This window comes from Benincasa hispida, chromosome 6 (assembly GCF_009727055.1).
Source record: "Benincasa hispida cultivar B227 chromosome 6, ASM972705v1, whole genome shotgun sequence".
Taxonomy (NCBI): Eukaryota; Viridiplantae; Streptophyta; class Magnoliopsida; order Cucurbitales; family Cucurbitaceae; genus Benincasa; species Benincasa hispida.
The window spans coordinates 20,601,654-20,625,702 of NC_052354.1; the positions used below are offsets into that span (position 1 = coordinate 20,601,654).

The 24,049-nt window shown below is 34.5% G+C and overlaps 1 protein-coding gene across 2 annotated transcripts; it reads right to left on the reverse strand.

The window, feature by feature from the left end:
- Window positions 1-795: 795 nt before the first annotated feature.
- On the reverse strand, window positions 796-17,294 carry LOC120079767 (CWF19-like protein 2). Of its 2 annotated transcripts, XM_039034141.1 has the most exons (11): window positions 16,997-17,294; window positions 16,658-16,710; window positions 16,092-16,509; window positions 15,860-16,011; window positions 6,061-6,264; window positions 5,810-5,974; window positions 5,303-5,689; window positions 4,107-4,186; window positions 3,446-3,800; window positions 2,868-3,080; window positions 796-1,432 (listed from the first exon to the last, which is right to left on the reverse strand). In XM_039034141.1, the coding sequence occupies exons 2-11, from the start codon at window positions 16,700-16,702 to the stop codon at window positions 1,106-1,108; spliced, it is 2,346 nt and encodes a 781-aa protein (XP_038890069.1). In that variant the 5' UTR covers window positions 16,703-16,710; window positions 16,997-17,294; the 3' UTR covers window positions 796-1,105. The 2 variants fall into 2 exon arrangements, with proteins under 2 accessions (XP_038890069.1, XP_038890070.1); XM_039034142.1 differs by lacking the exons at window positions 16,658-16,710; window positions 16,997-17,294 and having other exon boundaries at window positions 16,092-16,225; window positions 16,314-16,453.
- Between the last annotated feature and the right edge of the window lie 6,755 nt (window positions 17,295-24,049).

The window sequence follows — 24,049 nt, forward strand, 5'->3', positions numbered from 1 at the left end:
ATTTAGAGTTATCTTTCAATATTTCCCTCAGTGTATCATCTAGAGTTACCCACTCATCTTCCATCCATAATATGTTCCATGTCCACCAATAGAAGAAAATGTTGGGCAATGTGAATGTTATGTAGTCTCAACTACTCGTTCTCATCAAGGATATTGAATGGAAGCTTGAATCTCTAAATATGTGATGTGGAATTTAAACTCCAATCAAGAGGAATTAGCTACAAAGGCATGAGCATCCCACGTGTGACGCCACTTGGGAGGCCACAAGTACATTTGTCTAACAATTCCTTATTTCCACCTTGAGGGCAAGATATAATGTTATGAGATAATCCATGCTTATGGTAGGAAGGGTATGTTTCTGTAGGGGTTTAAAGAGAGGGGGCCATGATCATCTTTGTGGTTTGGCTTTGAGAGGGAGAGGTAACTCCCAGTTTGGATAAGAGATAAAACTGAGAAATTCTAATCGTCGGCGCCGAGCAACAAAAACAAAGCGACATTCTATATGCCTAAAAAGATAAGATTGTATTTAATCTTTAACACCTACTTTGAATCCAACACTTATTTTAACTTCTATTTATGGGTAGTATACATCCCTTTCTACAACTCATGAACTAAGAAATCTCGTAACAAGATTTAGTCAACAAGAATTATGAGTTAAGAAACTCCTTATAGGAATTCTTTCACAAAGACTTCAACTCAATTCATAATAGTTCGTTATTCGGCCATAGTATTTGATTCACCAAATGTAACATTAAAGAATGAGTCGAGAAGTTTGGATCAACCAAAGCATAAAGATCTATCAACATCCTAATTGCAACACATACCACTCTTGAATCGAGCGTTAGGTTATCCTTGTTTTTCCTTTTCTTTGAACTCTTGATTTGGTTGAGATCTTGCTACATATTTCACTATATAACAGTGTTGGAGGAACTAACAATACAACAGTTTGAAATTCCTCTATTTTGGTGCCTTTTCTTGTGTATTTGCAGGTTAGATACCCAACAAAAAAATAACCAAACGAGCACATACCATTCTTGAAACCCATTTAAGAACCTTATAATTGACACTTATGATAGCAACAAAAAAACATAATTGTACAGATTATTCATAATTGTTTAGTCCAGTCAAAAGGCTCCCAATCTTGTAAGAAGTTAGCCACTGCATGCTTTTGCACCTCAACAGACTCGTATCTACGGCGTCGGTGCATATCTTCCTCAGCTAACTGCAACATGCCTCTAATAACATTGAGGCCAAAGCTGGTCTTGAAATTATTTTCGTCATCTATCACATGCACAAACCCCTTGTTCAACCCAAATTCTACGTGGAAGTATGGAAAATTCTCAGGGATTGATCCACGTAATCCCTTTTCACTTGTATCTATAAGTTTTTTCGCATTGTGCTGGCTCCACTCTTCCTCTACTTCGTCAATAGCCTGAAATGAATTTATTGAGATTATTATTGGAAGCCTATACAGATGAAATCACCTAGGATAATTGTTCGCTGAATTAATACAAAAATCCAATACAATATGAGATGACAACTATATATTTTAAGCAACGCCAATGGAGAGACATAACATAACATGATAAGAAACAAAACCATTATTGAGATGGAGTACAAAAGGAGGAAGACAAGTTATCCCTCCACACCAAATGAGTTCTAAACAAAAGAAACACAAAACAAAACAGTACAGAACAAAACAAAACTCCAATCGTCAAAGCTTTTAGTGAAGTAACATGGAATTGTACACAATGAATAACTCAAATGCTCCTTTCAAAAAGAAAAAAGAGAAAAGAAAAGAAAAAAAAAATCTATTAGAGTACTTAATAATAGTATCCCAATGTTTCTTTCCAACTATTTTTCCCACACGGAAACTATTTTACTGCAAACATACATGTAATTAATTTTCTGATTAAGGGGTGCCCACTAAAACTATTCCACACAATGACACAATTATTATAATTCTTCAGCAAGCAACAAAAGCGATTGGAAGCTTTAAACAGTTGAACCAGCACTCAATAGAATAGGGATAAAAATAAAGAAAAACAAGGCTCCAGGTTTTCCAAATTCTGTTTAAGCCAAAACCCATGCTTTCTATCTACCCTCTCCCCTCTCTTTCCCTCTCTCCTCACCTTTCACCAACCGATGACAACCACAAACCAACAACCCAACTGGGGCTACTCAAAGAAAGCTGTCAAAACCGACCAGCAAATCTTCTCCTTAGCTTTCTATGACCATCACAGAGGCTAGGGTAAGAATAAAATACAATGAACTACATGAAAGGCCCCTGAAAGGATTAGAAACGGGAAAGGGGAGGGACAATTACCTTGCCTAAGCCTCCTAGTAGCTCTAATCTTACCCCTTGGTCTGCCATTGAGGAAAATGGAGCAATTTTGTGCATCTTTTTCTCCTTTTTTCCCCCCCTCTTTTTTCTTCTTTTTTATAAGAAACATAACTTTCATTATCAAAGAAAGAGAGATACAAAAAATGGAGAGATGAGTCATCCCCACAAAACAATAACTTATAAAAAAGGAGCCCAACTGGTTTAAATTTGGGTTAGGCTATAATTACAAAAGTAGAAGTAGAGAATTAAGTAGAAGCAAGAAGAGTAACCAAGTTCCACTTTCGTCCATCTTATGCACACTAGTTATCAAGCACTGTTACACTTGCATTTTAATCCAATATGGTGTAACAACTATTGGTGTGCACAGGACAAGATATGAAGCAATGTTATATTTTAACCCAATATGATGCAACACTTCTGAACATTGACTGTTTATGTCTACAAGGGAAAAAAAAGGAACAGTAATAATAAATTGGAAGGATTTTGATTTGGGGGAACAAGAAAACGAAAAAGAATTTCTCACCTTTTTAAAATATAGAGGAGCCTCCTTTGCTATTCCTTGAGGCAAAGGAATGCACTCAATCAAGCAATGGCGTCGTTGTTTTGCCAAGCCCACAACTGTTTCAAGGAAAACCACATCTTTCTCTTGCTTTGCAAACATCATTATCAGACACTTCTTGAAGTTGCGGATTTCCTCCCACACAGTTTTATCCACACCTCTCGTGGCTGATTCATGCTGGAAAACAAACAACTCATAATGAAATTCCCACTGAAGAAGCATGTGAGAACAAGGTAAAAGAAAAGCTCATTGCAAGTCCTAAGAACATTCTACAAACTTTGGACAATATTCGTGCATTGCTTGTTGCTCTCATGAAAATTTGGACCGTTGTTCTCCATGGTCTTAGCGCACTCAACAAAAGGGGGTTTCAAAGTGCAAAAAACATTTTCATTTATTATAATTTTTTGTTTAGAGATCCAAAATACTGAAGTTCCCAAATATGTATGAAAAGAAGTAATGATTTCATTCCAATCAATCATGGTAGAAAAACTAAAAAAAAACACGGAATACAAAGAGAACTAGACTTTAAAGTTTAAACTTACTGGAATAGGTAAAATGCAGCAATGGCCAGTAACCACAGGCTGCCACTGAGGTAGCATCAAATAAGTGTAATTTGCTATTGATACAGTCAAATGTTTTGGCCTGTTAGGATTTTCAAAGCAAAAGATGCAGCGTTCTTCCTGAGTTGCCATATGCCTTGGACGAATATCCTTTGTAGATGGCCTATCATCATTACTTCCCCTTTTTCTTTGAGTCGTTTTCCTTGCATGTTCATAATCATATTCATCATCTGCCCGACCAGACATGCTGTACTGCTTGTTCTGCATTATATTTTTAGCTAGATAAAGATCTGTATCATCCTCCTTGTTCCTCCTAGATATATCTGGAAAATGTTTCCTAATCAAAGAGAAGTGCGTATTAAAAAGACTAATAAAATTTCTTAGAAAGAAAAGATAGCTGTACTGACCACCTTACTGTTACTTCAAAATTGAATCCAAAGAAAATAACAAAAAAATAATAATAAATAAATAAAATAATAATATAAATCCTTCCATAAACCACCAAATGGACTACCAAACCTACCAAATATCAGTGAATTTCATAGACAATTTATTTTCTAAGGATTAGTCACCAATTTCTAAGAACTTTACATGATGTATTTTGGAAAGGATTTATATGGAAGACAATTCAAGAAGTCAATACCTAGCTGCGATTCGTTCAATTTGCGGCTTGACGGGATTCACTTCAACACTATTGGTTGCCTTCATATTTTGTACTTCTTGCTGGAAAAATGTAAATCGTCAAAAGTTAAAATTTTAGACAGGAAGCTTATGCCTCACAGAAGCAAAGGCAGCCATATTAGCACATTCAACTTTTATTTTTTTTGGGATAAGAAACCAAATTACTGGGAAAGAATAAAGGATATATAAGGATACAAAGAAACAACCCTTGTGCCCAATTACAGAAAGCGGGCCAATCCAAAAGAATAAGGCTAAGCTGAAAGTTAAAACCCCACAATTTATTATTATTATTATTATTTTTTTTTTTTTGGTAATAGAAACATTTCATTGATGAATGAAATTAGGGGAACCCCAAACACCTAAAGGTGATTACAAAAAAGAGCGCAAAAAGATAAGCTAATATGAGAGAAAGGGTATTTTGTTTTACACCATGAAAAACAGTAGACAACGAACTTCAACTTTGATTTTTACCCACATATCCCATGCCAAGGGAGATTATTTCAAGTTATCTTATTTAGCAAGCAAATCATAAATATACAAGGGTAAAAAAATAAGCCAACAAAGTCAAGATATGATGACTTGTACAGGGACATCATAGAACATAGAATTAAAGGGTTTTGTACGCCCGTGCTTGTAGTCTTTCATTTTTTTTTCTCGATGAAAGTTGTTTTTATAAAATGAAAAAAAAAAAAAAAAAAAGAAAGAAAGAAAAATACATAGAATTAAAGGGTGGAAATGGGTAAGGGTTCTATGTATCATACTAAATTAGTACGTGTATATGAAAATTGTTTAGCATCTCATGTACCCATATGGACTTTCTCACCCGTATCAAATTTGTGGGCCTTCTATATGCCTATGGTTGAGGGCTGAACTTATCATCTATCTCTTCCTTTTCTTTTTATGTTAAGTGTTAACTGTAGAACTCACTTCACATTGACAAGGAGTGAAACATACGTGAAAGTATGACATTTTCATATGGATTTCCAAGCCCAAGTCATACCAAGCTGAACACACCAAAAAGATTTCCTCTACGGTGTTAATCAATGCTTATGTCTAAATGCCTAACTATTGCATGCAATAACAATACTCCATGAAAGGAGGACGGACATAGAATAAAATAAGAAAATGGAGTTTGTAGAGACCAAAAACTTGTCCTACCAAAAGCTTTTGGGCTTCTTCGTGTTTTCCTTTCATTTGAAGTTGAAATGCCTTTGCAGCCAACTGATTTGCACTCATTGCATCCTTGGCCGAAACACAATCTTCATTGGGCTTCTCAGATGTTGAGACAACCAATTCTGATTGCACCTTTGTCTTAATTGAATCACCTTTAGTATTTTCACTTTGTTGTCTGAGAAATTCAGATGCAAAACTTCCATCATCAGAGAACTTATTTAAACTGGACACTGCTGCAGAAATGAAGCCAGCATCCCTTGAAGAGACATGTTGATGTTTTGGCTTTCCCCAAGATAAAGAATCTCGAACTTTAGGCTCCCTCATTTCAGGATGTCTGGAAGAGATGTTCTTCAAGTAGTCCCTGCCAGAGCTCTAAAATAGAACCAGATTAGCAAGCATTATGAAGAATAAAGATAAGTTTCAAACAAAAAGATGAAGTCACATAAAGTCACATATCTAATCAAATTAACTCAATCAATGACTTCCATGTACCTTTCCAGAATCACTTTCATTTTGACTGGTTGAAAGTTGATCTTCACTGGTTAGCCCTCTCTTTCTATTTCTTATAGCATGCAAATGAGAACGTGAAGGTGCCACTTTACTAGCTGCTACTGAGACAGCAAGTTGGCCAAGAGAACCCCAACGTTCTTCAACAACCTATAAAATTTCAATTTATAGAAAACCAAAGAAATTTTTGGATAAAAAAACTGTACAGACAAAAATATTAATAATAACGATCATGCCTCTTCAAGCCTTCGTCCATCTCGAGCTGCTTGCTCCTCGGCACGCTTCAATGCTTTAAGTCTCCAACTAGCCCCCCCATCCCCTACAACCCGAGGTGGTGGAAGTTTGTCTCTATCTGATTTGATCTTGTCACTCTCCTCTGGATAACCAGTTCCATTTTCTTTAAAATAAGGATTCAATTCCTTGGGATTGACCTTATTTATCTGAACAAAAAAAGTAACTTTTACACCATCAGCTAACAACCATGTAGTTTTAAAAAATTCAGAATTGAGAATACAAAGAAGAACAAAAGGAAACAGATCTCAAATTCAGGAAAAAAGAAATCTAACCATCTTATTATGATGAATATACAGGAATACCAAAAGCAAGAGGAAGGAGACAACTCTAAAAATAATCAGAGACTAAACTAGTTCAACAGATAAAAGGCTTCTTTTCTAAATGTGTGAACAAATCAAGTACACACATGCACACTTCTCAAAAAAAAAATAATAATAATATGTATCCTTAACATCCCCTTGTTTAAGGAACTAATCTTTCGTTGAAAAAAAAATGAAATAAAGATAAAACAGCATAACCAAAAAGAAAAGGTCCAACACAAGCCTATATAGAGAATAAATCTAACTAGAAAAATAAAAAAGTAGCAAAAGAGAAAAGCCTACAATTGTAGAGAATAAATGACAAAGGATCATAAAAAAGATCCTTGCTTCCAGATACTGCGGTCACCCGCCAACTTTACACGTAATTGTAGAGAATAAATGACAAAGGATCATAAAAAACATCCTTGCTTCCAGATACTGCGGTCACCCACCAACTTTACACGTAAAAACATGATTTGACTTGAGCCCTACAACTACCCCCAATGGAAACAACACTTTTTATTGAAGAAATGAAAAGAGACTAATGCTCAAATTACAATAAAACATAATAATCAAGAAAGCCAGAAGACTAGAAGACGATAGGATCAGCAGACGCACCCGAATATCTCAACTAGGTTGACACACCCATAGCGCCCCCATCACACTCCGGTAGAAAAAACTACTAATAAAAGGAAATACAAGATGGCATAATGAACAAAACTAGTCCAAAACGTCATTAAATCAATACATGCATTCTAATTTAAGCTAATATCTTGAATCAAGTAGTCCACAAATAATTTTGATAGAGGACACTAAGAGGAAGCTTTGATTCGCGCAATCTCAAAACGCTCCATCCAAGGAAGGGCCTTGTTCTGAAAAATTCTTTGATTCCTCTCAAACCAAATGTCTGATAGAACCGCTTTGACTCCATTAACCCAAAGAAGATGAGAAACAGCTTTTAATCGAGGCCCCACCAAAACTACATAACATTATCCTTGAAAGAGTTGCACCAAATCCACTGCAAATTAAAATGTAAGAATAACTTCCTCCAAAAAACTCTTGTTAAAACTACAATCAAAGAAAAGGTGCTGGCAGTCCTCTGCATTTTCCATGCACAGAGGGCAAATTGAAGGTAATAATGAGTGACCAGAAAGCTTTATTTGCAGGCATTTAGAACAATTAAGAACTCCATATAACATCACCCAGATTGAAATATTAACCCTTCTGGGACAACTTGATTTCCACAAGGCTTTATACAAGGTTGCATTCTGGGAGAGGAGGTAGCCAGATGCTTGGATAGAGATTTAACTGAAAACTGACGAGTAGCTTCCAAACTCCAAACTCTTTTGTCTTGACAATCAACTATTTTTTGACCCTCTAAAACTGCCAATAAGTTCTGAAAATCCTGCATCTCATCATCCTTCAGTAAGCTTAGAAAATTAATGGACCAAGCTTTAAACATAATTATTTGCCAAAACTGGTGAACCTCGAATAAAATCATCAATTGGAATTCTTCAGAATCAAAGACTCTGGAGATATAGCCCGAACTTCAAGCCCACCTTTTCTTTAATAAGAATGAAAATGGCTCAAAATCAACAACTTCTGATTGATCAGGTTTGTTGACAGAAAGATCTTGCTCGAAAATATATATATATATATATATATATATATTTAAATCGCCTTCGCTTCATCCACCAAAATAACATCTAGGATTAAATGGGTAATCTGAGTCTTCACTACTCAATCTAACTTCTGAATCTCTATCTGAGTAATCCAGAAGATATCAAAACTCTTTATTCAAGTGATTGAAAGAATTGATAGTTCAAAAGGATAGGGAATTATGTAAGCAATTAGTTGTATCTCTCCGTGATTCAAATGTCCAACTTATTAATGGGGAATCAAATGTAAATGTATTAGTGAGGAAAACAAACTTATATTAAAGGAATCAAAACAAGAACTATCATTAGAGTTTTTTTTTTTTTTAATTGAAGAAATTTACTTTCATTGAGAAAAAATGAGAATACAGGGGCATACAAAAAAACAAGCCCACAAAAGCAGTCCCCTAAAGAAAGGGTTTCGAACTAAGCATGATGCTTCCTTTAGAATAGTTATAATAATAATAATAATAATAAAAAGGGCTTTGAAACCGAAGTCCAAAGCAACATATGAAACCTCACTAGGGTCCTTATCCAACCCTCTAAAAACCCTATTGTTCCTCTCCCCCCAAACGTCCCATAACACAACACACACCCCAGCAAACCACAACGAACAGCCTTTCTCTGAAAGGTGGATGGAAGAGGAACTTCCCAATTGTCGCTCTAATATCCCGTTGACCAGCTATTTGCACATCAAACTCCTACAGAAAGCAAATCCATAAGGACCCACAAATTGACAGGCCCAGAGCAGAAGATCCAGGTGTCCTCCGCCTTCTGACTGAGCGTACAGCAGAAAGGACCTATTAACAAGGTCATCTTCTTAGCAAGCCTATCCAACATGTTCACACGGCCAAGCAAGACTTGCCAAGTAAAGAGCTTGATTTTGTTTGGTATCTTAATCCTCCACACCACGAAGACTGACTCATAAGCAGGAGAGGGATTCAACAAATGTCTAAAAAAGATTTACAAGAGAAGCCTTTGAGAGGATTAGGCTTCCAAATCTGAATATCTCTCCGCCACACCACGAAGACCTACTCCTACGAAGGTCAAGGTCTTCCTTTGGTCCTTAAGAATATTCATGAGCCAAAGAAAATGTGTGAATTAGTCTATTTCCCCCTCGTTTTGTTATTTATGTTACTAGGATGAAGAATCCATTGATTACTTATTCATTCATTATCCTTTGCCATTTCGGCTTAGAATGGTTGATTAAAGAATTCAACTTTTGCTTGCCAAGTAGAATCGATGATTGCTCGGTTGAGGTCCTTGAGGGGTGGAACCTTTGAAACAGAGGAAAGGTTTTATGGGCAATGGCAATCAGTGCTTGTTTGGAACATGTGGCGGGAAAGAAATCGTCGTATTTTAGAGAATGTCATTTTTTTTACAATTTTTGTAGCAGCACCCAATTCATCGCTTCTTGATGGTGCATTGAAAATAGGAAATTATTTTGCAATTACAGCTTGTCCATGGTCCAAATGAATTTGAAAGCTGTAGTATAGTTGTTTGGTTTGTTCTTCTAAGAGAGGAGATCTCTCTTCCCCTCCCCTTTTAAGCTATATTTTTTCGGTCTTTCTGTGCATATTACTTTTTTGTTTCTTAATCTTATCTTGGATGACAACGAATGAGGTGGATTAATTAAATGTTCATAGCTTTCTTTCTTTGTAGAAAATCCCACCAAATTTGTGCACCTTTCTCCCACCAAGAATGAGGTGGCATTTGAGACCTTTCCAAGAGTAAAGACGAGGATGTGCCTAATTAAATTTGTTTCAATCTCTTTTACACTCAAAGATTGAACATCAAAAGCATCAAAAAAATGATATAAACTGCACTACCTTGGAACACAACCCATTCTCAACGGGCAAATAACAATATCGACAACCATAATATCAAGAAGAAGGCACATTACTTAGAGTATTAAAACTTCGAGGAAACGAGTAAAAGTCTACACGAAAAGGTATCTCTAAACTTGAAGACTTCTTCAAACGAGGTGATACTAAAATGGGGAAAAGAAACGTCATTTTGATTTGCATTTAATGCATCATTTGGAACCAAAAAAGGTAGTAGCAAAATCGAATTACACAGGAGAGGATCATTCAAATTTGCATCATTAAAAGCAAAGTGATTTTGAGTATTGAAAGCTCACAGGGGAGCTACATCAGTGGGATATAAAGAGCGGATTATGACTGATCATCTTACAAGATATCTTTAAACTACAAAAGTCGAATGAGTTATCCATATTGTTGAAATGGAGATGAGATGAACTCGGATATGATGGTTTTTTTTTCCTTTTTTTTTTTTTTTTTGGGGGGGGGGGGGGGTTGGAGGATAACAAACTATTGCATTGATTGAATAAACTTGGAAATGACGATGTTAAAGAGATTAATCATCACAAACTTTAGTACGAACGAGCAAAACCTCCAAAACCTTGTCCTTTAGTTCCATGGTGGCTCATAAAACCATAAGTATTCCTTGTAAATTCAATTTTGGCAAGACTACAATCTAATCCATTTAAGAAATGTGATATGAATAAGACCACTGAAATGACATCCATTTGCTTCAAAACATCCCTGCATCCAAAGATTGTGGTAAGTCCAGAAGTTCAATCCAACCTCCATAGCCCAATGTAAACTTAGGAATACTGTACTTTTCAATTTTCACATGGAAACAATCAAGTTTCATCCACTTACCAATGTCCCTGAGAATTTACACATCTTCCATGCAGAGCAAAGCTGTTAAGATACTTCCTAACTAGAATAAGATTTGAATATATCGAGATATAACTATGAAGAAATACAAGATAAACTAAGTTCAAGATACTTGGAACCTCCTCTTGAGTGTACTAACTCAAGCCCTAGATCACTCACAAATTGCCTACCTTCACTCACCCTCCTATTTATAACAAAATTCAGTAACTAACTTCCTATTTTTTTCCTTTTCTATGAAAACTAACTTCCTATTAAATTACCGCTAAACCCTTTCCTAATACCATACTAATATATTTTTATCTCGGTACCTTACAAAAGCTTTGTCATCAATTAACAAATGACAAAACATGGGACATCAAAAGATTTTTCTAATTCCAGCGTGATTCTAAAGCTATTCCAATTATATCATGATCTGGTGTAATTACACCATAGAAGGAGGGAGGGTGAGTGAGTGAGTGAGTGATTCTAAAGCTATTCCGATTATATCACAAATTGTCTAATTCCAGCGTGATTCTAAAGCTATTCCAATTATATCATGATCTGGTGTAATTACACCATAGAAGGAGGGAGGGTGAGTGAGTGAGTGAGTGATTCTAAAGCTATTCCGATTATATCACAAATTGTCTAATTCCAGCGTGATTCTAAAGCTTTATAAAGGATAATTAGTTAGTTTAATAGTTGTTTGTTATGAATTGATTGTTGATTTAAATTTGTTAGTTCTGTTTGTAATTTTGTTATGTAAACAGAACCTATACTCTATTTTCCCATAAATAAAGGTTCCCCTTCTCTCAACGGCGGAGAAAAGGGCTGCTCATCTGAGAGAATGAGGCATTCAAGCACAAGACCAAGAGGTGGAAGAAACCCCCACCCTCTCTCCAAGAACGACAACGGTACGTTTGCTGTCCATTGAAGATTCCTTAGAGGGAATTTACATATCATTGAATCAAGATATGGTAGCCACGATCGTGAGAAAGTTGGATGCTTTGACGACACCAATCCAATATGAGGAAGATACCCCGGCATTCAATCAAGCATGGGGGAGAAGGGGTAGACATGGTGCTGGACAGCCAAGAAATATTCAATTTCAGCAAGAAATTGATCAAGAAGAGCCTCCAAGATTGAATAGGCAGCTCCAAGAAAATCCAAGAAGACGTTTGAATAGGCAAGAAAGGCAGCAAGAATTCCGGGATTCTTCAAGTGAGAGTGACCAAGGAGAAGAGTTTTATGTTCCAAGAAGAAGAAGAGAAGGAAGGTATGAAGCTAGAGATGATCCGCATGATTACAAAATGAAGATTGACTTATCATTTTATAATGGTAAGCGTAACATCGAAATGTTTCTTGATTGGATCAAGAACACCAAGAATTTTTTCGATTACATGGGCACACCGGATCACAAGAAGGTACGACTAGTAGCATTCACGTTAAAAGGGGGAGCTTCAGCTTGGTGGGATCAATTGGAAGTCAATCGGCAAAGATAAGGCAAGAGACCTATCCAAACGTAGGAAAAAATGAAGAGACTGATGAAAGAAAGGTTCCTTCCTCCAAATTACGAACAAACATTATATAATTAATATCAAAATTGTAGACAAGGCCCACGGACAGTAGCAGATTTTGTAGAAGAGTTTCATCACTAAGGAGCAAGAACTAATTTGGCCAAGAACGAGCAACACCTAATTGCATGATTCATTGGAGGGTTGAGAATGGACATCAAAGAGAAAGTAAAGCTTCAACAATTCCATTTATTAGCTGATGTGATTTCTTTTGCTGAAACGGTAAAAGAAGTCAATGAAATTCACTCCAAGAAAGCTTCCACAAGTAGCATCAGCACCCTTGGCCAAAGAAAAACACTGAAGCAGCAAGCAAAAAGAAGTTCCAAAACCCTTATAACTGGACTTCATTAGGCAAATGCTTTCGATGTGGCCAAGTTGGCCATTTGTCCAATGAGTGCTCTCAAAAGAAGAGGGTAACTTACATGGAAGATGAAGAAGAAATCCTAACGGTAAATAGTGACGAAGTTTAAGAAGAAGCTGAGTTCATTGAACCCGATGATGGTGAAAGGGTATCTTGTGTTCTCCAAATGGTGTTAATTGCTCCTAAAGGAAACTCCAACCCTCACTGACATTGTCTTTTCGAGACAAGATGTACAATCAATGGGAAGGTGTGCAACGTGATTATTGAGAGTGGAAGTAGTGAGAACTTCATCTCCAAGAAGCTAGTGACAGCCTTGAACCTCAAGGTACAAGTTCATCCAAGCCCTTACAAGATTGGTTAAGTGAAGAAAAGTGGCAAGACACAAGTAAAATTTGCATCATTCCTTTGTCAATTGGCAATAATTATAAAAGACCAAATAGTATGTGATGTGTTAGAAATGAATGTATGTCACATATTGCTAGAAAACCATGGTAATATGACACTCGAACCTTGCACAAGAGGAGAGAGAATATTTATGAATTCCATTGGATGGGCAAGAAAGTGGTGTTACTCCCATTGAACAAAAGGAACGAGGAAGAAGGTAAATTCAAAGATAAAAGACAGCAGCCACTTGTTTACTACTATCAGTGGCCAGATTTTGATGAAGGAAAGGGAAACTGATATCTCTAAACTTGATGTTGTTGAAAAGTCCAAAGAAACTCAAGAAAATGAAGTTCCTTTGGAAGTGCAAAAATTGTTTGAGGAATTCCCTCAACTTAGAAAGAGGAACCCGAGGGACTACATCCATTCCGAGACATCCAACATCATGCTGATCTAATTCCGAAAGCTACATTACCAAATCTACCTCATTATAGGATGAGTCCTAAGGAGTATGAAATCATTCATCAACACATTTAAGAGTTACTCAAAAAAGGGCATATTCAACCAAGCTTGAACCTGCAAGCAGTGCCAACCCTACTTACACCAAAAAATGATGGTAGTTGGAGGATGTGTGTGAATAGTAGACCTATCAATCGAATCACAATGAAATATCGCTTTCCAATATCTTGAATAAGCGATTTTCTTGACCAACTTCGAGGAGCCTTAATATTCTCAGAAGTGGACATGAAGAGTGAATACCACCAGATTCGAATAAGGCCGAGGGATGAATGGAAGACTGCATTTAAGCCCTACTACTCATTCAGACCGATGACCAAACCAAGTTACCATATTGAGTTGCCTTATGACCTACATATTAATCCAATATTCAATGTTGGTGATCTCAAACCTTATTTTACTCCAGACGGCGTCCTAATTGTCAACCTAGAGGACGAGTCTGATTTTAAGGGGGTGGAATAGGGTGTAATTAGAAGCTTTATCTTTGAAGGATAGTTAGTTAGTTTAATAGTTGTTTGTTATGACTTGATTGTTGTTTTAAATTTTGTTAGTTTTGTTAGTAATTCTGTTATGTAAACAAAACCTATACTTTGTTTTCCTATAAATAAAGACTTCCTTCCCCTCAATGGAGAAAGAGATTCATTTTGATAAAAGATTCAGATTTGGTTTGACACCATGATCGTTCATCCTTGTAAGGACCATCATCGAGTTCCAATCAACTTCCACAACTTCTTTTCTTTTTTAACCCAATAACACCAAGATGAGTGAACTTGAAGCATAGAGAAAAGTAGAGAATCCATGATAGTGGGGACGGAAGGATTCTTACAATAGACCACTTTAGCATAAAATACTTGATCTTGATAATTATGTCCAATCGAACAATTGAACAATGCATCATGAATCATTTCCCAGAAAACCAACCAACCTCATTTATTGTTACCAACTAAAACTAGAACCATAACTATTGATTTATTACCAGACGGCTTTATAACAATACATTCTCTAGGATCCATCCAAAACAATTCATCTTCCTTTCAAATCAGCAATTCCCAAACAATCCCTTATCATGACTAGAAAATTGTGCTTTCAATGGATATTGCATAAGGTTTAGACTAGAGTTTCTTCAAACTAAAGAAGTTGCTTATGAGGAACAATGAGGAAGAAAAGGCAAAAACCATATTTTTCTTCAATCTCAAAAAGACTGTACCTAGAGGATTATAATCAAGAAAAAATTCTCCCCCACGCTAGCAATTTGGCTTCATATTCAAACTGAGCAGTATTAAATTCCTAACTGAAGAGCTTAAATGAAAGGAAGGTAAATTGGATGAAGGCTATAAATGGAGAAATTAAGAAAGGAAGGGAGAGGAGAGAGGTAGAGCATTTTCGAGAGTATGCTTCTCAACTGAGAGCATGAAACTTAGCCAAGCCCAACCCCCCAAGTAATTTCAACCCTCTAAAAAATCCAATTCCTTTCAAGCCAAATATTCCATAAGATAGCAAACAAAGTTAATCTCTAAACAATGTCCCACTAAATTTCTAATTTTCTAAATTCCTCATTGTCTTACCATTCATAATACGATAACTTTCCAATATATATACATATATGTAGTTTTTTCTTTCCTTTTCTCGCAGATACAAATCGTTCATAAACCTATTTGCATTTTTATATTGTATACTCACAATGGAGGCCCTCATTAGTTTTTCCTTACTTCATACTTAAGCCCTAAAGCCCCGTTGCTTTAGCACCTCACACATTAAAGATACCCGTTTTTGTTCAAGATCGGTCAAGGTTATTAATTGCATTTTCATTTCTATTTTTCCCAACTTCTAAAGGTGGGAGGACATAAAATTGAAGCAATGATGTGGAGACAATAAGATTCAAACTTTAGACGCGGGGGCACAACTCAATTCTCCCTGCCCACCAACCACTCTGCCAAGAACAGATTATATGTGGAGACAATAGGATATGGCAATATCTAGAATCTTCAATGTAAATATAGCTCATATATGAACGACCTTACTTCTTGAATAGGATCTATTGTTTTATAGGTTGTATAACTATGTCCTAGTTCAAAAATATAGCTCATATGTCTAATTTAAATAAGAGATATAATTATATTACTAGACTCGTGACCAACAATCTTGAAGACAAAATAAATCAACCTATAATAACTCATCTAAAGCTAGTCTTTAAACTCTTCCTTTTAAAATAAATAAAAATAAAAATAAAAATCATCATAGTTTAATGCTAAGGCACTAGGCAAAAGAGGAGCATACTTCCTCTGGAGCTTCTTCTTCTTCTTGTTGGTTATCAATACACTCATCTAAGCTTCTCTGCATCTTTTCTTGGGGTTTAAGCATCCATTCCAACCCCATTTCTCTTCTAACAATTTCTTTGTCATCTTTAGAAGAAGTGTCTCTGCTGCCATCTAAGAATTAGAAGAAATTATGAGACCACATAATGTTCTAAAATATGAAACATAACGATAAAAGAGAATATGGTACATACCGAACATATCTTCTCTAAGGTTTTGACTCTTTCTTTTCTTAGCCCGTTTGCTGTCACCTTTTCTCCTATGTTTTCGCCCTTTTTCAAAGCTATCACTAGAGCTATCATCGCTATCAGTAGATGAAGAATACTCCCTAGCCAAAGTGTTCATGTCACTCCTTGATTTCATTTTTACCCTACCATCATTCTCATAAGATGAATTGTTATTCTTATTCCTCTTACTTGCTCTTCTTGAACGATGTTTCTTTTTCTCTCTGCGAGAGTCTTCAATCATCTCACTATCTGTTGAAGATGTTGAATAGACCTTTGATGATTCCAATTTCTTCCTCCCAAATTTCTTCTTTTTTGTATCTCGATACTCCTCATCTGAACTACTGCAACGAGTTGACTTCCCCTTATTCTTTTGTTTTTCATTACCCTGTTTAGAAGAATTTAAACAATACAACAATAAGTGTGATACCCAAACCGAGTAATCATATTACATAGATACATGAACGAAACGAAGCTCATAATTAAACCTAAGCAAACTTTAGGATTAACATACTAACTTAATGGGTCTTACTTACATCACTAATTTTATCACGATGAATAAACTTCACTCCAGAAAGCATTGTCCAACCTGTTCAACAAAATAAATAATGTAAGTTACTCCGAAAATGCATCAAAATGAACCATGAAATTGAACAGATAAATGTTCTTCATAGAAACGGGAATGGTTTAGCCTTAATCGCTCGGTCAGGAATTGAGAGTTCATATGAAAGTTCAAGTCCAAATAGAAATTTCATATTCATTCAATCAATCAATAAATTCCACAATAGTTGTTGTCAAAACTGAAAAACACAAAATAATAAAGTATCAGAGCAGCAAAACCCCTAGTTCTCTCTAATAAAAACCCTAGCCACTACCTTTCCCGAAACTCAAGCCGCGACCTTTGATTGGCGCACTCTACTTCCAACTAGACGGTCGCATTTTCTCCAGCGTCCTTGCGGCGATTTCTGAGATATTCGAAATTGGATTCGGTAGCAATCTTCGATCGGACCACTTCTCCGGCGTTCGCTTGCCTTCGCGTCCGGGATCTGTTCAACCGAAAAGGGGAAGATGGGTCGTCAATTCGGCTGAGGTTTCGGGAGTCGCCCTTAAATCGATACGGTTCACAAACATGAATTTCATCACAGATGATACCGGGGTTTTAAAAAATCCGAAGACTCAGAAAAAATTCTACCAAAATTCAAATTGGGTTATCAATTATTTGGTTAGGTTGATTTAAAAACAAAGTAAAATTATGAGTTTGATTGGTTCATAACATCACTTAATATAATCGAAACCAATCCAAATATATTATTAATTTTAAAAAATATTTTTTTTTATATAAGAAAATTATTTTAAATGAGAAAACTGCTAAAAATAATATTAACAAAATATCAGTCTATCTATGAGAGAATAACGTCGACGACCGGATCGACCTTCACGCGATCAGACGATCAGCGAATGAAAAACCCACGACAAACGGAGCAATAAATCGCAGCGAACAAGAAACCCACGACGAACGGAGCAACACCGGATCGACCTACACGCAAACAAGAAAATAACGCCAGCGATCGGATCGACCTACACGCGAACGAGAGAATAACGCCAGCGACCAAGTTGACCTACACGTGAATGAGAGAATAACGTCGGCGACCAGATCGACCTTCACGGAAACGGACGACGGATGGAACGGCAAGGATTTGGAAGGGTTTGAAAGATGGACGTGCGATGAAGACTTTGAAGCCCTAACAGAAAAGACGAAGAAATAAAAATCAAAAGAACTTATTTTTAATCATTTTGAAATATTATTAGAAACTAATAATAATCTATATACAATGGTAATTTTGAAAATATAGATTTTTTTTTATTTTTTTCATCAATTGAAAATATAGATCCCTTAGCCTGAAAGAATACGTATATGTGTAATATATATATATATATATATATACATAATTCTCAAAATATTTGATAAAAGATATATATTTTTTTATAGATTTTGGGGGTCATTGATAAGATATATATTAAACCTTGTTTTTAAAACTCTTTGTAAAGGATAATATATTTTTTTTAAAGGTTTTATATATTTTTTTAAATATAATATCTTTTAAAAAATCATAAATAGTGGAGTAATTTTCAAAGATTTTTAAAATTCTTTTGGTAAAAAATAATTCAAACGTAATATTCTTTGATAAATATAATATATTTTTCAAAAAAAATCAATCAACTTTGATAAAAAAAAAGTATATAATTTTTAAAGATTTTTTAAACTCTTTTGATAAATATAATATCTTTTTGAAATATTTTCAATAACCTATGAATAATTTTCAAATGTTTTCAATGACCTTCGATAAAGAAAATATTTTTCAAATGTTGTTTAAACTCCTTTGATAAATATAACATATTTTTAAAATGTTTTCAATAATATTCGATAAAAAGTAAATAATTTTCAAAGGTTTTTAAACTCCTTTGATAAATATAATATATTTTTTAAAGGCTTTCAATAACCTTCAATAAAAAGTAGATAACTTTAAAAGAGTTTTCAAACTCCTTTGATAAATATAATATTTGTTTTCAAAGGTTTTCAATAACCTTCAATAAAGAGTAATGATTTTCAAATGTTTTCAATTACTTTCGATAATGGTAGATAATTTTCAAAGATTTTATTAATGTCCTTTGATAAATATAATATCTTTTTTAAACGGTTTTCAATAAATAGTAAATATTTTTCAAAGGTTTTTAAATCCCTCCAATTAATATAACATTTTTCAAAGATTTTTTAGAACCATTCGATAAAAACTAATATTTTTCAAAGGTTTTTTCAAAACATCTATAAATATACATCTTTTTCAAATATTTTTATTAACCTTCAATAAAAAGTATATATTTTTCAGAGGTTTTTCCAATACCTTCGATAAATGTATATCTTTTTCGAATGTTTTTTCAGAGACTCTGATAAAAGATTGTCGAAATAGCTCAATTTTCTTGTAGTGGGTAGCTGTCAATGCTGCCTATCAGAGTTAATCAGAGGTGGTCGTCAGATGATGTTGTCGGAGTTGGCCGGTGGTAGCGGTGGGTAAAGCTGGTCCTCAATGATGGTGGCCGGGGGTTGGCCAATAGTGGTGGTCGCCAAAGTTGGCCATCGATGGTGGCTAGAGGTGGCTGGCAGAGTGTGGTGGTAGTCATGACAATATAGTGGAAGTGAAGTAGATGACTTTTGAGAGTGTTTTGGTAGTTTTAAAAATTATATAAATTAGAGAGAAATTAACCATTAAATACTCAAAAATAATTTATCTAAAAGTTGATTTTAAGTGTGTATCCTAAACCAACTTATTCATAAACTTGTTAAAAAAAACTATTTTGAGTAGTTACCCAACATTCCAATTTTACCTAAAATAAGTTTTTAAAAAATTAAATCAAATACACCCTAATTCGTCTTTGGTGACCACAAAAAGAATATGATTTATAAATAGATTAATCTTTTTAATCTCTTCAAAATGAAATATTTGGGCTTGAGTGTGAATGAAATTTTAATATTTGTTAGACAAATACTAGATTAATATTTGTTGAGGAAGGTGCCAGATTTATTTTTTAAAAATAAATTTTAATATTCTCATCTCTTCAAGGGACAAGGATAATTAAAACAACAATATATCAATAGTAAGTTTCAAAACAATTATATTTCAATAACAAGTTTCCAAAATCACAGTATTAGTGAAGTAAAATAAAAAATCACTTTCTCTCTTCCATTGCACGGAAAATTTATAGTCCTACCATAGTAGGAAAATTTCCATACTTCCTCTTCATTTATCTCTTAAATTATATGAGTTCATTCATCTTACGAACATAAGCAAATCTTTGAGTTATTATGTTTTAAGTTTTTATTGTATTTTATTATCTATGTGCTTTTTCTTTTTGTCATTTTCAGTGGCATTATTGTTAAATCATAGGTTATAGTTGATACTTTTGTTGTCAGATCTATGGTTAGCTCAAAACTTTAGTTTTTCTCATAAATGAACATACAAATTACACCTTTTACTTGATATGTTTATTACAACGTTAATTATTATAGTACATATATAGGTGATATTGACTTAAATTCTGTACAAGTAAACAATGCAATTAAATTATAGCATAAAGTAGAGTTAGAAAAGACAATCTTCGTAACTTTTAGGTCATATGAGAAACATATTTATAGCACCAAAAATTGCTATCTGGCATCGCTGAATTCAAGATTGTCATTACTTAGTTTTATGTGTTTATTCAATAATTTTATAGGTATCGAGCACCTGAGAAGTAGATTTGGACTAGTGGGGCCAAAATAGAGCTCAAATGTATCAACTGGAAAAGAGAGAGCTAAATTACAAAAAATACTCATGGGATGCATGGTGCAGTTGCACCGCTAGGCACCACCACGATGTGTTTTCCCAACTATTTCAGATCTACATTGAGCGTCATGGTGCTGCGAGGTTTAAAGACGCAATGACACGTCGCAGCGCTACCACCGCGCTGCGACAAGGCATTGCACACTCAAGGCTTGATTTTCATACAACATTAGAACGTTATACCCTAGCGCCACAAGACCAGATCAATTTTTATGAATAGCTAATCACTTGGGGTTTTCCAAGTCCGATTCGAACTGATTTTCTACTGCTTTGTCTTTATTTTTATCTGATTTTTGGATTCTGAATGTATTAAAATGATTCCTCCTTGATCGTCATATCAATTATGGGCTAAGGTACTCGTTCTAGCTTGGGTTATTAGGATTTTTCCCTTTTTCATGTAAACTTATGAGAATTCAAATTTGGTTTCTATATGTTTGTTGATTTCTATTCTAAATTTATCGATTATTATTTATTATCTTGCAATTTGTCTGAATAACTTATTGTGGATATTAAATTGAAGCTATGGATTGATTTACAATATGTGGCATGTAATTGTATTTTAATTCGATAGTAGCAAAAGATTAGGTTAGCTTGTGAACTATTGTCTATGACGATGAATATTGTTCTAATCAACCTAGGAAAAAATCATATGAATAAATCATGACTTTTCCTGTTAGATATTCAACCTAACTTTCCCCTAGAACTTAATGCTATTACACCAATTGAATTTGCATGCTTTTTATTTATTCAACTTGGACTAATTAGATAACTAGGTATGTTGATTAGCTTTTCTAATTAATTAAGTTGAGTGTAAATAAATAATTGAGAGGAGAATTCTTATGTTGATTAGCTTTTCTAATTAATTAAGTTGGAGTGTAAATAATAATTGAGAGAGAATTCTGTGATCAATTAAATTGAATTGGGTAAATCCAAATTAAACTCAAGCTACACATTTTTCTCATTGATTATCTCAACTTACTTCTTTCATTATTTTGTATGCAATATACTTTCCTTGCAAACAACTCATCTTAAACCCCCCCCCCCCCCCCCCCCGCCTTGGGCTTTAAGCAATTCATTAGAGAATACACATGTTCCCCGTATTCGATCCGTGCTATATATTAGGTAGAAACATAAATTATTTGATCCAAGATTGATGGGGCGATCAAATTGAGTGAGCATATTTTTGTGTGAATATGTTTTTTATTCTACCTTACTCGAGGACGATCAAGAGTTAAGTTCAGGTGTTTCATAGTACAAAAATGTATTATCTCGCTCTGCTTAATTCAATGTCCTTACTTGGTTTTATGTATTTATTTAGTGATTTTATAGGTATCAAGCATCAAAGAGGTAGAATCGAGTATTAAGATCGAAATAGTGCTAAAACATGACAAAAGGAGCTCAAATGTATCGACCGGGCAAGATGAAGTCAAATTACCAAAATGCCTTTGAAGCTCGCGCGGTGCCTAAGGCAGTAGTTGTACAGGCATAGAGTGTCACAATGTTGCCTTGGTGTTGCGACATGACGCTAAAGGCAGAAGGCCTCGGATCAGGGCAGCGCCGCGACACTACGTACTTTGACGGAATGAAGCACGCGCATTATGGCATAGAACCACAACGCTCTTGCAATGATATTCAATTTAGGTCAATGGCAGAAGAGATTGAGTCGACTTTTAGAACACTAGGCTCCGTTTTGGCCATTCTTGCCCAAAACCCATGATATTTATGAAGGATATGTGAATACTCGCATCAGAAAATTTTGTGTCCCATTTTTACATTTTACAGGACAATGATAATACAAAGGACGAAAACTTGATTAAAAAAAAGAAACCTAATTACGCATGCATTGCCTTGAAAATACAGAGGAAATAAAAGATTAAGTACAAACCTGCCCTTGAAGACCAATTCTTTGTGAATCCTCTCTGATCATAGCAAAGGTCATGAACAACCTTCCTCTTGTTTCAAATTCATAAATACAACAAGAGATCTCTGTTAGGTCGATATTTGCATCATTAATGCCTTGACCTAAATAAATAATATTTGTAATCACTGAATCTACTCCTTATACTACCTAGTAGTATAAGTGATAAGTCTGAGGTCGATCTTCAGGGAATTGATTGAAAAATTAAATCAAATAAAAAATTCCTTTGGAAAAAGGGAGTTTTGGTTTGTAAAAAGAAATTAAAATAAAGTAAGATGTAGATTTTTATTATTTTGAGACACAAAAATTGAGCACAAAATAAACTTGTAACTTCTCTATGAAAAGATTCTTGGAAAATATTATCATTAGGTGTATTTTTATCATCAAATTCAAAAATATTATGTGAAGGATCCCTATGAAAAGGTCCTTGAGCAGAAGCGAATCGTCCCAATTTTCCAAAATTTAAAGAAATTAGATTTTACAGGGAAGAACAGAAACTATGCATTTAAAGCAAAATTTACAGCATGCTTTCATACAAAATACAAAAGACAAAAGAGATTCAGAACTCTTTCCTTTGAAGAATCAAATCTTCACATTTCCTCTTCTCCACAAAGTAACGAACAGAACGAAAACCCACAATCGAAACCACCACTAGATTTCCTCTGTATTCTCAGGATGAGAACCTAGGAGTTGGGGCTCTGACTATTTTGGTAGAGGGAATTTTGAGAGAGGAAATGGGAGAAGTCACAAAACCTTTATGTGTTGAGAGAGCTATGTATATCCTTTTTCCTTTCTTTCATCAAATGGAGAAGAAAACAAACAAAAACCAGAAACCTCCTACTTACGTGATGGAGAAGAAGAAGGAGGAGGGAGTTACAACTCCCTCCCATTATTTATTTTCAAAAAAAAAATTAAATTAAATTATTTAATATATATACATATGATAACTACCTCATCATATAATATATATTAAACTATATGTTATATCAAATATAGCATATAAACTATAGTTTCAATATTGTAACATATACAATATAACCTATAGTTTCCTTTCTCTCAACAATGGCTTTTAATATAAATTATATTCATATTAAATTTAATTATATGAATCCAATTCATGTAATTAATATTGAATCATATTCAAATATTTATTTCCTCTCATAAATACTTTATATTATAATGTATCAAATACATTATATCAATTATATCATATATAATTAAATCCCTCTATTAATTTGAACAATTCAAATCAATCCAAAACCTAATTCTCACTAATTCCCGTTGAGCTACAGAGGGGACCTCATGGACCTGTAGCTTGAAGCTATGAATAATTAATTAAACTCTTTAGTTAAATTATTCACCATCTGTTAACTGACGAGCACTCCACTAAAGATTGTCAGTTGTACTATTCGCACTACAAATATATTTCTATGTCCACTAGATATAACCAATCGACAGTACGATGACCTTTCACAAATTTCTTGTAAGTACAGTTGGGCCAAAATTACCATTTTGCCTATGCAGTTACATCTAACTCCTTAAGTACCACTGATCCATCTAATGAACAATAAATCATAGTCAATTATGACCACTTTTCCCTTGGCTTACACCTCTCAGTGATCGGCTACGTT